Source organism: Notolepis coatsorum (genome assembly GCF_963971535.1).
Source record: "Notolepis coatsorum genome assembly, chromosome: 15".
Lineage (NCBI taxonomy): Eukaryota > Metazoa > Chordata > Actinopteri > Aulopiformes > Paralepididae > Notolepis > Notolepis coatsorum.
This window is the reverse complement of record NC_140179.1, coordinates 4,006,992-4,025,902: the sequence shown is the minus strand read 5'-3', so window position 1 is coordinate 4,025,902 and position 18,911 is coordinate 4,006,992. Positions and strand designations below refer to the sequence as shown.

Sequence of the window (18,911 nt, the reverse complement as noted above, 5' to 3'; positions counted from 1 at the left end):
GACCTCAGTTTAGCGTCTCATCCGAAGGACGGCACTCGCAGCTGTACGGTGTCCCTATCACCGTAATAGGGGCATTGTTGCTGACAAGTCCAGAGGACAGAGTGCCCCCTGCTGGACAACAACACCACTTTCCGACAACAGCCTTGACCGGGGCTTGAACCGGTGATCTTCCGATCATGAGTCCGGAGCTCTACTCATGTAGCCACGCTGCCGGACAATTTAATATATATATAAAGAAAAATTGTACTGCACGTTCATGCACGCGCACATGCGTGCCTGGGATTACCTTACCTGGGATTGATGTCTTTTAGACACATGGGAAACAACCTTCTTTTGTTCACTATTGAGAGGCTATATCTGTCTATAAACACCCTCTCTCTTCGTATCTAGCTGCTTTGTGTTGTGCTGTGTGTGTGTGTGTGTGTGTGTGTGTGTGTGTGTGTGTGTGTGTGTGTGTGTGTGTGTGTGTGTGTGTGTGTGTGTGTGTGTGTGTGGCAAGAGGAGCTGTCCACTTTCAATAGGTTGCAGTGTGGTGCTGATATTTGCGCATGGACTGATCAGCCTTTACAATAGGCTAGATACAAATTCAGTAGCAAGCTCGTTTTTGTTTAATCGTTCAGTAAAACTGGTTAACCTATCAACCTTCGCTGGTACAGATGTTGAGTCGTGCACAAATTTCAGCACCACATAGCAGCCCATTGAAAGATAAATCAGAAAGCTAAAGCCTACAGTGTCATATTTGCAAGTTTCTTAGTTAACTAGCTTGCTAACAGCTAACTTGTGTGTCTAACCTGGTGATATTGACAGTATATAGTTTGTCAATATACCTTGCTCTCTGGTAGACACGGAGTGCTACAATAATCCTTTGACATGCTGATATCTCATGTTTTTAACTAGCTACAGACATTTTGTTAGGTTTCTCCTCTTGGTTGCATATTACTGCATCGATTGTTTCCCCTCTGGAGGGGGTGTTTGACTCAAAACATGACTTCCTGAGTTATATATATATATATATATATATATATATATATATATATATATATATATATATATATATATATATATATATATTATATAACACTTAGCATCCACTAGGTGGTACTACAATACCACCCATAACATGTGTGTGGTGCTGTGGGCGTTGTTGTGTTATTAGAATAATGATGTCATGTCCTGGTCTTGACAGAGACACACTAACAGAGACAGTCTATACGAGGAGGAGACAGAGTACTGTGGCAGTTTTGAACGGCGAAAGCCATGACACTAAAGAGGGCGGCAACAAAGAAACAAATTGCTTCAAAACAAACATTCAGGGAAAATAATTAAATGTTATTTTATGTTGAGTAAAGGGTTGGGATTAACGTTAGGGGTAGGGTTAAAGTTAGTTACAGAATGCATGTAAGTCTATGTAATGCCCCCATATTTCACATAAACAAACGTGTGTGTGTGTGTGTGTGTGTGTGTGTGTGCGGTGTGTGTGTGTGTGTGTGTGTGTGTGTGTGTGTGTGTGTGTGTGTGTGTGTGTAGAAACCTATATAATGGTGTGTTGGCCTTCCCCTCTAAACCAGGGCTTATAAAACCATCGAGGATGAAGACCTCAAGTTTCCCTTAATATACGGTGAAGGCAAAAAGGTGAGTGTGTGCATGTGCGTGTGCATGTGCGTGTGCATGTATGGCCGTGCATGCATTAAAGCTTTACCAATACTGGATTTTTGAGTCCGTCCTATTTATAAATATATCAGCCGATATACATTTATTTAGCAAGAAACCCTCAAACTTGGTTATGACAAAGATATGTACATTATGACAAATGATATATGATAAATGTACATATATATATTAAGGCTGTCAAAATTAATGCTTTAACTTTGGAGATTAATTTAAATTATTTAAAGCATTAAAATAAATGTATCTAGATTAATCTATGGAGTGAAAAATCTTCAATTTTAGCGGATATAAGAAAGAGGTCTAGCTGAGTCAATGTTGAGGGTTTTGTTGAACATTTGTATATTAAAATAGTCTTTGAATCTAAATATACTTTCTTTGTGTTGATTTTACATTAATTCCATGATTTTACTCAAGTAAATATCTGTTACAAGCTTCGGTCTTAAGTAGAAAAATGCTATTTTTAATCTTATTAATTACAGAAAGTTGTGAGATTAATTAGTAAAAAAAATTGAATCTATTGACAGCACTAATATATATATATATATATATATACATTATACACACATACACAACATTTGTATTGCATGCATAAAAAACGGCATGGTGCGGTATCTGCAACATATCGTAACATACACGCCAATGTGGATATCGGTCGGGCACTAGCATGTACGTACCTATGCGTGTGTCCTAAACGAATGCTTTCAAAAAGTAGATCAGACACATCCACTTCACTAATATTGTCCGTTTGGCTCACCGACATTACCATCTTTCACAAGCTCTAACAGGATCAGTTGCTGGAATTAAAGATTATCAAGAGAGCTGTGAATCTCTGCTCTGCTACTTCAATCTCAACACACACACACACACACACACACACACACACGTCTCACTAGAGTTATGATAATCATCAATCTTTGAGAAGCAAGAGGAATCCCTGTGGGGACGATGGAGAGAGAGGAGAGAGAGAGAGAGGGAGAGGGGGAGAGGAGAGAGTGGGTGGGAGAGAGAAAGAGGCAGAGAGAGAGAGAGAGAGAAGAGAGTAGGGGAGAGAGAGGCAGAAAGAGAGATGGAGAGAGACAGTGTGATAGAGAGACAGAAAGAAAGAGATAAATAGTAGGGGAGAGAGAGGCAAAAAGAGAGGGGAGAGAGAAAGAAAGAAACGATGCAAATGTACCATTATTCATTTTATTGTTTATTATTTAAATTGTATTTCATTATTATTATTATTTATTTATTTATTTTTATTTAAAAAAAAGAATGTGTGTGTATATGTATGTGTCTATGTACAGTATGTGTATACATAATGTGTTTATGTGTATACGTACAAAACAAAAACAATCTCAGCTGTTACTATTGTTTCTTGTCTGGGCGGGTGGGTGGATGCTTTATTTTAAACAAATTAATAAACACGTCAACTTTATAAGGAATACAAAGGGGGAAAATAAAAAAATAAATGGGAATAGTTCATTCATGGACAACTTGTTCCTGTTTGTGAACACATTTTAGAATATTGACCTATAATGTCGCAACTTGTAATTTGATATGTTACCAATAAAAAGAGACTATAAAGAAATTCAATTAATGTGTGCTCCTCAGGCGCGAGTGCTGGCGACCATAGGGGTGACCCGAGGTCTCGGAGACCACGACCTCAAAGTTCACGACTCCAACATCTACATTAAGCCCTTCTTGTCCTGCTGCCCGGAGGTAAGAGCCACCGGTAACTGTCGCCTGCTCGGGCTCAGCCCAAACGTTCAGACGTTCAGACCTTCGTTCGTTACGCTGGCATTCGAATTCTAAATCAACATTCAAATGTTTTATTTTTAATACAATACAATTTTTACGTGTCTATTCATTCTGTTTAAACCAATGGGTTTTTTCTTCACAGTTGCAGATAAAGATTAGGCTACACTAATATTATAGTATTAAAACTGATGAGTTATATTCATTAAAGAAAGTTGATTTAATAAAAATAAAAAAGGTTAATTTAATCAGATTAATCACTTTATTCAAATTGAGGATTTAGTTTGAGGATATTTTATTTTAAAAAACCTTTTTGAAAAAAAAGATTTTTTTGCTATTATTTTTTTTACTATTAAAAGCGAAGGTTCAAAAGTCCGTTCGGAAAAACCCTGACGAAGTTCGAAGCCCAAAAACAGGCTTCGGGGAAACAGCCCTACTGCCTGCCAGTGCCGACCGGCACACAGGCCCTGGCGCCAGGGTCCAGGCCTGAGGGCAACATAGGAATGTAGCAGCACGGTGGTGTAGTGGTTAATACTGTCGCCTCACAGCAAGAAGGTCCAGGGTTCGATTCCCGCTTGGGGACCAGGTTTCCATGATGCCAGTTACCCAGGTGGGGTATCTCCCAGGCCTTTCTGTGTGGAGTTTGCATGTTCTCCCCGTGCTCGCAAGGGTTCCCCCCCCCCCCCCCCCCCCCCCGATAAGATAAACCCAATGGAAAAACATGCACAACAATAGATCGCTAACGCTGTGGCGTCCTTGACGAAGACGGACAGGAGCACTTGGATTGGTCCCCTGGCGCGGCTCACGTTGACGCCTGTCTGCACCCGGCTGCCCTTGGGGGGGAAGGACGACGGGATGGGTTAATCGCAGATACAAATTGCATGCATGCATCGCATGCGTGCCGATTGATGAAAAAGAAAGAAAAAGAAAAGAACACAGGGAGTGAGTTTGAAGGGGTGATGAGGGGTGATGATGGTTGAAACTAAGGTTTTGGGTTCCTTTGCCAATGGAAAAAAAGGCCAGTAAGCAGCCCATTGGTGTGTAATTCACTCCTCCAGTTGAAGCCAAGGCTCAGTGAGAGCCGAGGTGGTCATAATACATTTTGAAAATGTAAATGTAAATGATTGCAGCGTTAAGAATAATAAGAACTTCACTGTAGAATTCAGTAGCATATTTAGAGGTGGTTTAGAGATGAGTGGAGCGAGAATGGAACACCCCCAAGCACTCGAATACACAAACATCATACCTTTACTGATACTTAAGTACATTCAGCATCAAATACTTCTATACTTTTACTCAAGTAGGATTTTGAATGGAGGACTTTTACTTTGACCAGAGTACTAGGTATTTTATCTGGGTATTTCTACTTTTACTTAAGTAAAGGAACTGTGTACTTCTTCCACCACTGCTGAAAGGCTAATATGAGCTGACCAATACTATATACTAGGGATGTTCGATATTGGCTTTTTTACCGATATCCGATATACCGATATTGTCCAACTCTTAATTTCCAAAAAAAGACGGAATAATTTCAGGTAATTAACATTACATATCTCTTGTCATGGAATTAACACAACATTATGCATACTTTTGACAATAAATAAATTAAGAATTTGTTCTTACTTGCTTGCCTGTGTAAATAAAGGTTAAATAAATGTAAAAAATAAAAGAAAAAAGAAATTATTAATTTTTTTGAAAACCGATACAGATCATTTGCGATATTACATTCGAATGCCAATATCGGCCGATAATATCGGACATCCCTACTACAGTATATCCATACATAGTGTCTAGGTAAAGAGATGATGTCACTGTGTGTGTGTGCAGGTGAAGGTCTATAACCTGACGCAGTATGAACATGGAGCTGATGATGTTCTGGTGATGGGAACAGACGGCCTCTGGGACGTCCTCTCCAACCAGGAAGTAGCTGAGGCCGTCACCGGCTTCCTGGCCACCTGTGATCCTAACGACCTGCACAGGTTGGTGTCCTTCATTCTCTACCACTCGACCTATTTCAAGCCTTGCCCTCTTTTCCTGACCCTCCAATAACAACCGTTACATTCCTCGGTCAAACAAAGATTTATTTTCTGGACCCTTCTATTGCAAGCTTTGCTTTCCTTGATCCACTGCCACGTTCACATGGTCCTTTGGGACGCACGTGCCAAAGTCGGGAGAAACGTTGACCTAATAATAATTAATAATTAAATTATAATAATGCTCACTCTAGCTTTAATCTCTGGCTGTACTGTGTAGACAGGAAGTGCTCACTCTGGGGCGGTTAGGTGGTCGAGCGGAGATTGCGTTCGTCACCAGCCCCGGAGCTGTGAGCTTGGTTCGCCTGTTCGAATCCAGCTCACAGCTCCGGGGTTGTCACCAGCTTGGCTGGCCGTCTGCACTGATACAATTGGCTGTATTAGAGGGTGGGAGAAGCTGGCGGGGTGGGTCCGGGTCGTTGTAAACAGCGACTCCTACAGTTCGGTCGGGGCGCCTGCTAAGCGCGGATAGGACTTGAGTGGGATAGTGTGATCCTCCCACACGCTACGCCCTCTCAATGAGAATCCGCGCTGCCAGGTGAAAAGAAGCGGTGATTGGCTGGACGTGTGTCGGAGGAAGCACGTGGTAGCCTCCACTCTCCCAAATGATCTGACTGTGGGGGGTAAAGCGCAGCGACCAGGAAGGGACTGGGAATTGGCATACGACTAACATTGGGATGGGAGAAAATCGGAGGAAAATGGAGGGGGAAAAAGACCAAAAAAAAAAAAAAAGGAAGTGCTCACTCTAGCTTTAATCTCTGGCTGTACTGTGTACGGTGTTACGTTCGGGAATCGGCTCCGGCACGGAGCCCGGCCGGTGTGAAAGGCCTATCTCCACCGGCAGCCACTTACCACCTATCAAAGACCCACCCTGGCCTCTCCATCAAACTCCCCTCGGGCAAGCGACAGGGGGGACCACACTCACCAATAGCTCCTGGCTCCTGCCGTCAGGACACTTTCTTCCTCGAGGCCATCCACCTCCTCACTAATGGCTCCTGTTTGAACATATTATGGACAATGCAGTAGACCGTCACGGTCTTGGGACATTATGTGCAATAAGCCAGGGGTGTAAAGTACTTGAGTAATTGTACTTTGTTACAATACTTAAGTACTGTTTTTGAGGATTTGTACTTTACTCGAGTATTATTAGGTTTGTATACTTGTACTTTTACTCAATTACATTTCAGAGAAAAAAAAACATACTTTTTACTCCTTACAAATGCAGACCTACAAAGTACAAATCTCGCAGGTCCAACCATTTTAATTAGTATAGTTGTTTCTCTGGCCGAACTAACGTTAACGTTATTAATCCTGCAGCTGCATTTTATTTAAAAACAGCCAATCAAATCCCCATCAATGGAAAATGAACCCGCCCATACCCCATGCTGATTGGTCCAATTGTGCAAGACTAGAAAGCGGGGATCTTTGATTAAACACCTGCTATCAGAAGAATACAGTCAGAAAAAACGTTTTAGTACTTAAGTACATTTAAAAGTATAAACTTTTTTTTACTTTTACTCAAGTGTGTTTTTAGCCAGATACTCTGACTTACTTGAGTACGATTTTGAGACGGTACCCATACTTTTCACTTTCGGGGTACTTTTTACACCCCTGGCAATAACCCATAGGGGGTTTCAAATTACTGTAAACGGGCCCCACTCGCTAGCAGGGCCCCGTATTGACAGCGTTGTTAATTTAGGATAAGGGCCCCCTATTTGACCTTGAAACGGGCAACAACTCAAGTAATAACACAATAACAATAGCTCAAGTGCAATTTCAAGTGCCCGTATTATGCTGTGTATAGTCTATATATTATGCCATGTAGTCTGTATGATTCAAGTGCAATATTTAAGTACAATCTTTAATCCGCTCAGTGCATTTTCACCACAGCTACAGTCAGTAATGCTGTATAGTCCATGCCTGTGAATCGTCCTGTAAAAATGTTGAGTTGTTGTGTGAACCTGCACTGATGGCCACACAGCAAATTCTGCCGTGTTTACATATGTTGTGTACGTTGAAGAATAAATGTGATTCTGATTCCATTCATATTATCAACATGGAGAGACACCTGCCAAACCAGACATCCCCTGGTCTGGGAATAGCACCACGACCGCAGCAGACTGCAGAGAGTGGCTCGGCTCCATTAGCCAAAAACGCATAATTGGAGGTGGGCTTCCCACTCTCCAGGACATTTACACTTTGCAGAGGCCTGTACAGAGAGACTCAAAAGGAGCTTCTATCCCCAGGGGGCCCAGGAGTTCAAAACTTTTAATCCCCATCTTATCGGATCAGATTTGGATTCATTCATTTCAACTCACTATGAATTGAAAATGGGGGACCCTGATGTAAACAAGACGAAAGTCTTTCTCTGGTCTGCATCCCCTTAACAATCGTGTGTATTGAGCCGTACTGTACTGTACCCATTCTGCAATCTGTTAATTAAAATGTTCAATCAATCAATCAATCAATAGGGATTACAAGTTTTGAACTCCTGGGCCCAGGCCATCAGGATGCTCAATGACTCTATGCATTAACACTAACCCACCCATTCTACATTCATTGCACACACATCCACATGCACACTCGCTTTAAACATGCACACACTCGCTTTAAACAAACACTCACCCTTAACACCCACTTTAGACACTTTAAACACTACACCATATTTGATCTATTTATTACGCAATGCATTTGCATTGCATTCATACCTAATCTTTGTATTTAGCTTTTTTTTTTTGTTAAGCATTTTTGTACCCCATTGTCTGCATTTTACTTCATTGTACTTTAGTTTGTATATTTAGGTTGTATATTTGTATAGTGTTGGGACTTTTTACCTTTTTACTGTATGAAGCACATTCTCAGGGGCTCATACAGAACCAAGCATTTCACTGTAATGTACATTGCCACTAGGGGGCATAGTGGTTCAATTTGAGTGAATTACTCTACTTCCAATATCTCAAAACCAAAAACACCAGTGTAAGTACTTTTTTGGATGTATAGAAAGGACTCTCTGCTTGTGACAAATGTTTATTTTATTTTATTTTTTAAACAAAGTGAACTCTTCCTTTAAGATTGAGAAAGCATTTGCAGTAGCTATAGCTTGTTGTGGTCAGAACCGAGTATGCTATAATGGGCCAGCTAGCATTATCTCAAGCCCGCCCTCTTTTCTTGATCCTCCAATCACAACTGTTGTATTGCAGTTCAACACATTATCGTTTGTGGCTGCAAGAAAAGAGGGCCGGGCTTCAGATAGGTAAATTGGACCCAGACGTGTCTCAAATTGCTTATATTGCTTATATGGTTATATGGTTGTGTCTTATTATCTAAGACACAAGTCACGGTATGTTGTTTTGGCTCGTGTGAAAATCTCTTACAACAACACTACTGGGTGGGCTCCCTAATGCTTCCAGTTTTCGGAAAACATTGCAACTTAGAAAGGTTGGCTTTTGCAACTTAGAAAGGTTGGCTTGGGAGCCGTCACGTCGCTGTCTAATACTCTGAGTCTTCTCCCGTGCCATCCTCCCCTTCCACGCTGTCGACTCCCACCTCTTCATAATCCTTCTCCAGCGCTGCCACGTCCTCTCTGGCCTCAGAGAAGTAGAACTCTCCCTCCATGCCCTCACCTACCTGACAGGGGGGGGGGGGGGGGGGGTACAGTTAAAGTGGTACCTGAACACAGGGGGGGTTACAGTTAAAGTGGTACCTGACATAGGAAAATCAATACTTAATCTGCAATACCCGAGTCACATGGTAGAGTAGACGACAGAGTAGACGACAGAGTACAGCAACTTGCAATGGGCCTGGTCTACAAGATACACTACACGACCAAGGTACCCATGTACATGTCAAAATACTTCCCAAAGGTCAGTGAATACCACGATCACAACACCAGAGGGAGCTCCACAAATCATGTTAAACCCAGATTCGGCTCAAATAAGGGACTAAACACGTTTCGCAATTATGCCACATCAATGTGGAACGCCCTACCCAAAGCTGTAAAGGAATGTGGATCACTACCCACATTCAAAACCACTCTCAAGGGACACCTACGGGAGACTGCAATTCAACACTGGCCCCTATAAATATCCTAACCCAACCCCCTCCAATGTACAGTCATTTACCTAGTATGGTTGTCAATAGTCCAATGTACAATTTTGTTTGTTTGTACAGTGTCTCCCCCCCCCCCCTCAATGTACAGTTTTGCTTGTTTATACAGTGTGCCCCCCCCCCCCCAACCACCTCCAATGTAAATTACCCAGTATGGTTGTCAATATCCCAGTGTACCCAACCCCCCCCCCACCCAACCTCCTCCAATGTACAGTTTCTACGTCAAATGTATATACTCCCTTTTCTTGACTCCTTCTGTATCACAAACAGTACTGTATTTGCAAATCTGGTATGTCATAAATGTATAGATGTAGCAGTACTGTCTATCTGTATGTCATGTATGTCATATATGTTATGATGAATTGAAAATGGGGGACCCTGATGTAAACTAGACGAAAGTCTTTCTCTGGTCTGCATCCCCTTAACAATTGTGTGTGTTGAGCTGTACTGTATTGTACCCATTCTGCAATCTGTTAATAAAGTTTTCAATCAATCAATCAATCAATCAAGAGAAAACAGATTGTCTGTCTCTGGATCAACTTATCAGAGACCCTGGGGAGTAGTAGTAGAGGGTCGATTAGCTCAAATCAAATACAGTACTGCACTACAGCACAGCGGCTATAGAAATGGCTAAATGGCTGCATTGCAGAATGGGTACAATACAGTACGGCTCAATACACACAATTGTTAAGGGGATGCAGACCAGAGAAAGACTTTCGTCTTGTTTACCCCCCCCCAGGGTCTCCCCCCCACTTCACACAGTAACGTCTCTAGAAGAAGCATCGTTACCTCTCGAAAAAGTCCCTGACCACCGGCGTGCAGACGGACTCCTCGCAGAGCGACAGTGATCATTCGCTGCCAACCATCGCCGACGTCCTTCCTCCTCTGGATCTGCCTCTGGATCTGCGTATCGGAGACCCTGGGGAGATAGTAGAGGGTCGATTAGCTCGGGATGAATGAATTATTTTATTTCGAATGTTAACAAATAAATGAACAATAAACCAATAATTTTTCGAAATGTTTACAAATAAACAAGCGAAAAGGATAGGTTTGAAGCCAAATGGCTTATAGAACAACCTACCCCTAATTCAAAAACAAATTCAAAAAAAGTTAAAGTTTACGTTCTACATCTTGCATCTCCAAGAACACACCCCAATTCTGAAAGCCTACATAGACAAAGGTTCGCCTGGACGTAGTGTTTTTGACAAATCTGAGCTTATTCTTTGAGTGAATGAATGAATGAATGAATGAAAACTTTATTTAACAGATTGCAGAATGGGTACAATACAGTACGGCTCAATACACACAATTGTTAAGGGGATGCAGACCAGAGAAAGACGTTTGTCTTGTTTACATCAGGGTCCCCCATTTTCAATTCATATTGACATTTATGACATACACAACATACATGACATTTATGGCATAGGGACATACAGGTATTTAGTACTGATACATTTGTGACATAAACGGTATTCAAATATACAGTACTGTTACCCATAGATCCTGACAGAGTATATACATATGATGGGGAGGGGACTGTACATTAGGAGGGGGTGGGTGGGTGGGAGAGAATATATACATATGATGGGGAGGAGACTGTCTATTAGGAGGGGGTGGGGGGTTTGGACATTTACGGTGGCCAGTTTCGAATTGCAGCCTCCCGTAGGTGCTCTTTGAGAGCGGTTTTGAATGTGGGTAGGGATTCACATTCCTATGAATGGAATGGACTCTGTTTTGCCCATGTGTAATGATAGTTTGTTGAGTCAATATCAAGTGTTATACCTTTCATGATTGAAGAGAACCTACCCTTTATTTCTGGTGCAGTGTAAAGTCACCATCATACATTACATTTGTGTGAGCATACAATATTTGACATTTAAAAAATGCCCAGTGAAAAAACCTTGTATTTTGTTGAATAACTCACTCCTCAGTTTGTGAGCTGGGAATAATTTTTCCCGCAGACAATGGGTCTCATTCACCAACGGACTTAAGACAAATGTTAAGAGCACATTTCATCGTATCTCCACTTAAGACCTTTTCGGGCCGATTTTGGCATTCACGAACGGTTCCTTCTCGGGGATTCGCTCGTAGCTAAGAGCAGGATTTACTAGCACGGAAGAGCAGTCTTAAGTCGGAAAGACTGGTGTGCACCGTGTTCGGAGTTGTGGGATATTTTCAATGTTTTAGCAAATTTTGATTTAAATTGTATAATTCCCATTTTAAAATGTTTTACCATGGTATGTTTTGTATCCTTTTTTTCAGCACAGCCTCACACATATGACCTGACAGTTAGTTTTCATATTGTATAATACTGTATATACTGTATACTGCATAATGTACAACACAAAACACAAAATCGGATTGAGAAAATGTGTTATTTTTACTATGAACCAATGCAAACATATTCAATCAAGCATATACAACAGTGGAAATGCACCCTAGGTAGCATATTTACATAAACAAAAGAAAACAGAACAGAATTCAATTTACAAATCATTATTTTCTCCATACACAGGTAATAAACACAGACGGAATTTTGATTCTCAACTGGAAATTATCACCAGCATGTTTTTTTTTTTTTTACAAAGTCAGTAAAAAAAAAGTTGTACAGTAAAAAAGTAAAAAATAGGTAAAGTGGGATATTCAATATACATATATACAGTACACATATGACTAGAGTGCAGTCATATAGAGTGCAGGATGCCTGAGGTGTATCCAAAAAAATATATACACTACACACATGTGTACGTACGTGTGTGTGTGTGTGTGTGTGTTGTGTGTGTGTAACTAAACAAAAGCACTAATAATAATAATAATAAGTCTCTCACCTGTCTTGGTTAGCCCTCCTTCCATGTCTCGCCTGCACTGAACTGGTTGAAGGCAGGTCATCTGCTCCTTGCTCCTCACTGTAGAAAATAAAAAGCACATTATTTTCAACATTCAACAAGGAATCTCTTATCTTATACAGCACACAGCACAGCACAGCACATATACACATATTTACAATCCAAAGAGTGTTCTTTGCAAACCCAACAAGTACAGTAAGAGTGTGACTGACTAAACCTAAGCAATAAATCTCCAAAATAAGTGCCTTTACCTCCTGTTGTCATCTACAAAAGATGACATCTGAAGCAGTGGCGACCGCCACTGGGGGGCGCTAGGGCGCTGCCACCCCTCAGGCCCTGCCCTGGTTATATGAGATAAGAACAAGAAAAATTATTTTTTAGTTTTTTGTTTTATAGCCCTATAAATAATATAAACATGTTTAAAATGAATAATATTTACTCATTTTAAGTATGTTTGTGTTTCCAATGCACAATATAACGTTAATAAATAAAATAATAAATACTTGTTTTCCTGAACAGGAAGTGACTCACTTTTTTTTTTTTTTTTGTATTTCTCTGTCCGGGCTAGACGCGATAGCGCTCTGAGTGCGCGTCACTGTGTGATCGCTGTATCCGTAGCAGCCAATCACTGCGTAACGCGTTGTGCGTTGAAATATGACTATTATGTTGGAATCCGGGCGCGATTTGAAGCGGTCTAGGCAGCAGCATCAAGAATTTCTGTAGCCGCATTTCGCGGAGACGCTCTCTGATTGGCCGACGTCAGTTTTTTTTTCCGTAGCAGCATTTCGCGGAGACGATCTCTGATTGGCCGAAATATGAAAGCAGCCTCATTCCTTAATTATTTATTATATTATTATATCTTTATTATACCTTGACATAATGTTGCTCAACTTGCTCAAGTTCGCGATGTAGATGTAGAGGGCCACGATGCAGAGGAAGATGAAGACTTTATACTCGGTCTTCATTCTCTTTCTCTGGAAGAAGGAAAACATTATTATGAGAAAGTACAAAATAAAATCCAATAATAATAGGGTGACCCTATTAAATATATTAAAAAATTCAAATTTCACATTTCATTCTTGTCTGAGCAGCACCGGTTCCTCATCTCAACAGGTTTAGAACTCTCTCAAGTTTGAACATGATTCCTGGTGTTATAATGAGGAATGTACCGATCCGACTTTTTCAGTCCCGATACCGAGTACCGATCCCATACCCATTGTTCAACTGTATGCCTCACTGCGTGGAAGAGACATCAGGCTTGACTTAAAACATTACTTGCATCAGAGTATCTGGCTAAAAACACTAGAGTAAAAGTCAAAAAGGTTTCTACTTTTAAATGTACTCAAGTACTAAAAAGTAAAAGTGAAAACTTTTTTTTATTCCAGGGCAATGAAATGTTCCATTTCTCCCTCTTCATCACTCGTACTATCGTTTGTGGCCATCTTCTGTTGCTTGTCACTCTGACCGTCTATTCTTGTGATAGCAGGTGTTTAATCAAAGATCCTTTCACATGTTTCAATAATCTGGTATCAATACAGGTACAAGTTAAAATAAATGATGTGATTATTGAAAAAGTTTATGAAAATAAATTCCTAGGTGTAATAATAGACCATAAAATCTGTTGGAAACCTCACATAAAACATGTCCAATCTAAACTCTCACGAAGCATTTCAGTCATGAGTAAAGTAAAGCACATTCTAGATAGACAATCACTCTACATTCTCTACTGTTCACTAGTTTTACCATATTTAAATTACTGTGCTGAAGTCTGGGGAAACAATTATAAGTCTACACTACAACCACTTTTTATACTCCAAAAAAGGGCCATAAGGATAGTTCACATTGCAGGTTATCGTGATCACACTAACATATTGTTTTTGGAGTCAAAGACATTGAAGTTAAATGATCTTGTGGAATTTAAAACGGCACAATTAAGCCACACCTAATATTCCTGTTTGTTGAGATGGCACTGCCCATTTGTACAAATTGATTCCTGTTACTCAAGTAACTTTTAATCCATTCCAATGCTATACCCCTAATATATCAAAGATTATTGAAGATAACTTACCGTCTTCTCCAGAGTCAGACAGAAAAAGATTCCTCGGTGCGTTCAGTAGAAAGCTATCTGGTAAATGAATGGAAACGGAACGAATGATATGCAATGGTCGAAATCAAGGCCGTCCGCCAGGGACGTGCACAGGACTTTAGAGGGGCAGGTGCTCAAAGGCTGAAAAGGGCACTACACTTGTGTATATATATTAAGCGAGCGCGCGTAGCGCGCGAGTGGGATTTTTAAGGGCCCTTTTCGGGCGGGGGGCCCCCTTTTTATGCTTTTTGGGGGGTTTTGGTGATCAAATATTGAATATTGAACTATAATAATCAGTGCAGGAGCTCACTTATCCTTGAAAGACACTTTTATCACTGACTTAAAAGGCCCATACATCTCCATAAATGTTCAGGGGGGAGGGAATAAGTGCTTACCCTACAGACCCCAAGAAGTGCTGTATATTCTGTATTGTTTAATGCATTTTTTATTCCAATCCCGATTTGTATTTGAGATTCCCAAATCCCATCGGACTTGACTTCTTTGTGTCCCTCAATGAGTGTAATACCAGCATTCAACAGCGGTTTCTATCATGATCATCATCACCACCCACGCTATGCATAAAATATATAGGTCCGCGGAGAGGCATGCTGAGGAGGCCATGCAAACTGCAATGGAATATGGGGCATCTCTCTCTCTTTACCTAATATTTTGATTCTATCCTGACATTTTTCAGTTGGAAGGGCAGTCTATATGCGTAACAGTAAAAAAAAAAAAAAAAAAAAAAATTATATTTTTTTTCAAAAAGGGCACTTTTTTGATGAGGCTCAAAAAGGCAGGTGCTCAGAAAGTATTTGATATTGAATGTACTGTACTTAAGCAAGACTTGATTGATTGATTGATTGAAAACTTTATTAACAGATTGCAGAATGGGTACAGTACAGTACAGCTCAATACATACAATTGTTAAGGGGATGCAGACCAGAGAAAGGCTTTCGTCTTGTTTACATCAGGGTCCCCCATTTTCAATTCATCATAACATAATCGACATACACGACATACAGATAGATAGTACTGCTACATCTATACATTTATGACATACCAGATTTGCAAATACAGTACTGTTTGTGATACAAAAAGAGTCCAGAAAAGAGAGTATATACATTTGACATAGAAACTGTACATTGGAGGAAATAACGACCCTCAAGACCCCTACACTCTGCATCTTCTGGCCCCCTGAGACCCACTCCTATTCGGGGTCCTGGGCGGTCATCGAAATGAAGCAGGCTATTCTCTGTCCTGGCTCCACGATGGTGGAACAAACTTCCCATCACAGTCAGGACAGCTGAAACCCGCCCAATATTTCGCCTGTTGACTAAAAACACGCTTTTTCAATCAATATCTGAAATGAAAAACAATAAAAACGAACATTGTTACTGTCTTTTACTGTTATGTACTGTACTTTGCTACTATGTCTATACTACTACTTACTATGCTAGTAATATGTCTATTCTACTATGCACTCAAAGTGTAGCACTCAAGTTCGACACTGTTTGATGAACAATACCACTTACCTTTAGCTGCCAGGTGTGTACCCTTCCTGCTGTAGTTGTACACAATTTGTAAGTCACTTTCCATAAAAGCGTCAGATAAATGTCTAAATGTAATTAGACCTGGGAGCAGGGGTGGCTGTGAGGATATCTGGTTTATTAAGCAGCCACACCTGCCCTGGGTCAAGCTAATTACACCTGGGAGCAGGGGTGGTAATCAATGTGCAAAGTGGAGAGAGCACTGTCTCCAAAACACGTTACTTGATACATACGTCAAACGACGGAGGTGCACACAACACGATCATCTTCCAATAGCGGATACACACGGTAATCAATGATGACATGGTGATTCGAACACATAATTAGGGCATGGAGACAGGTCAATTACCCACCAGATAACGCTAGAGGTAACCACCCAAACGTTACAATGTCTGCACTTTGCCTGCCTTTTTTCTGCTGTAAAGCACTTTGAGCTGCAATTCTTGTATTTTATTAAAAAATGTATTTATTTACTTACTTATTGTATGAAAGGTGCTATACAAATAATGTTGTTATTATTATTATTATTATTATTATTATTATTATTATTATTATTATTATTATTATTATTATTATTATTATTATTATTATTATTATTATTATTATTATTATTATTATTATAATTATTTACTACTATGCACTCAACACTGCAGAACCCAAGTTTCAGCACTGTTTGATGAACATTGTTACTCAGCTGTAGGAGTTGGGCCCTTCCTGCCCACTTGTCGTACAGTAAGTCGCTCTGGATAAAAGCGTCCGCTAAATGACTGAATGTAAACGTCCTCCTCCCCTGTGCGGCAGGTACACCATGGCAGCTCAGGACCTGGTGATGCGAGCGCGGGGCGTACTGCGGGACCGAGGCTGGAGGATCACCAACGACCGGCTGGGCTCTGGAGACGACATCACAGTCTTCGTCATCCCACTGATGTACGGCAACCGGCAGCCTTAGTAGCCCCGGCAGCCCCTGCGCTCAGGGGCCCGGAAGGGGACCTGTTGGGGTCCTATTAACGCAGCAAAACATTCCCCCCCCCCCCCCCCTCTCTCTCTCTCTCTCTCTCTCTCTCTCTCTCTCTCTCTCTCTCTCTCTCTCTCTCTCTCTCTCTCTCTCTCTCTCTCTTTTTTTTTTATCTGTATTGATACCAGATTATTGAAACATGTGGTTGAGTTTGAAAATAACCACAATGATCCTTCAGGTACCTACACTACAGTATCCTAGGACCCAACATGTATCAACACATACTAGTACTCCTGTCATGTGGGGACCCAGATGAAACAGACCCATGACCAAAATCTAGGGGTCCCAACCCACAGTTTAAGAAACAATTGATCAGTTAAAGAGAGCCTAGACAACTTGAAGCCTAATGTCTTATGGACAGACAGATCCTAGAGCTTGGCGGTGTACCTTACATTATTCTAACAAGCAAGCAAGTGCACAGTGGGTAGAATAGAGAATGTAGATATTTAGCTATTTTAATTATTTTAAAGGAAAGATTCCAGCAGGGCCTGTATTCATCAAGTGTCTTAAAGGAACACTTGAACACATTTTGGGAAACACACAGAATGTATTTCCCCCAGAGTCAGACACGAGGATTGATATCAGTTTTATCTCTGTGTGTCCAGTTGCCTGGTTTAGCACAAGGACTACAGTAGCAGCAGTAGGGAGCAGCTAGAAGACACAACTTCCAACAACTTCCAAAACTGACACACGGTGATGAGATTGTATATGAATCTTCTCGTCCGACTCCGGGGAAGATGGCAAATAAATCAATTTCCCAAAATGTTTTGAATGTTCCTTAAGCTATACCTACACTTGCCATTCCATTTCTTCATCTTCTTCTTTCATTTTTTTGTATCAGCCGATCTCACCAAAACGCATTAACCATCAGGTCCGGATGTCAGACTTTACTCTCATTGTGATTCTTCGATGAGCCAGACTGCCTCCAGAAGTGATCAGGTTCACATGATCACAACTCTGGACATAGTCTGGACACTAGTCACTGGACACAAGTGTTTTAGTAACAAATGAACTGTGTCCATGTGGTCCGGAAATGGGTTGAATCCTAACTGGGAGTTGGTTGGTGGTTTTAGGTCACGAGTGATGCATGGCTCACCAAGGTCACTCATTCTGCACGGGCCGGCTCACGTTACTCGGAGGAGCTATGCTTGGTTTGGACCGGTATATACGTCATGTAATAGATGTTGTTGGCCCCGGTGACTGTGAGCAAAGGACGGTGCAATATGGTTTTATGCTTGTTTGGATTGCTTTTGTTTCCCTGGTATACTTACTCAAACTATTGAGACGCTGGAGCAATGGTATGGTGTCACCAAGAGGGTACTGGCTAGAAGGCGTCCACATTACAGCCGGCTGCCTCTGACTGTGGAAAAACACTGCGTTCTGTGCTTGTTGCGTTATGAACACCTCACCCATGACCTCACATGACCTCACATGATGTCATGGCAGCTTTATGAAACTCCACCCAAAAGACTTTTGGGTTATTTGTTTTTATTTACCTGATACACTGGAACTGAGCGTCAAATGAATGGTCCCACACTTTGTACAAACCCCACCCACTTGGCGTCCAGGCCAGGACAAAACAAATGCACACAGTGGCTAAAGCAATTTCAACCACTGTTAGGCCAGAGTAACATAGGTGTATTGGTTCAGGTTTAGGGGGTTGGCTGATGTGAGTCTACGGGTCAGTACTAAAGTACCATTTAGATATAATGGGAATCTGTCAGTGTAGGAAATATACAGGAGCAAAATATCCCTCATGAGTAAATTAAAGGCCTCAAGACTTCAAAATATTTACAGATAATTAATATAGTCTGATATTTACATATCTTGCAAATTAAGCATGTCATCAGCCATACAACAACAACATTC

General features: G+C 41.0%; 1 protein-coding gene across 1 annotated transcript in view; it reads left to right on the top strand.

Moving 5' to 3' along the window:
• The window catches only part of LOC311241721 (protein phosphatase 1H-like), a gene marked incomplete at both ends in the record, with an annotated part of 76,725 nt that extends 59,749 nt beyond the window's left edge, over positions 1 to 16,976 (top strand). The window contains 4 exon segments of the mRNA XM_084330603.1: positions 1,569 to 1,632; positions 3,265 to 3,372; positions 5,236 to 5,387; positions 16,829 to 16,976. Coding sequence (XP_084186729.1) covers positions 1,569 to 1,632; positions 3,265 to 3,372; positions 5,236 to 5,387; positions 16,829 to 16,976 — 472 coding nt within the window.
• Positions 16,977 to 18,911: the final 1,935 nt, after the last annotated feature.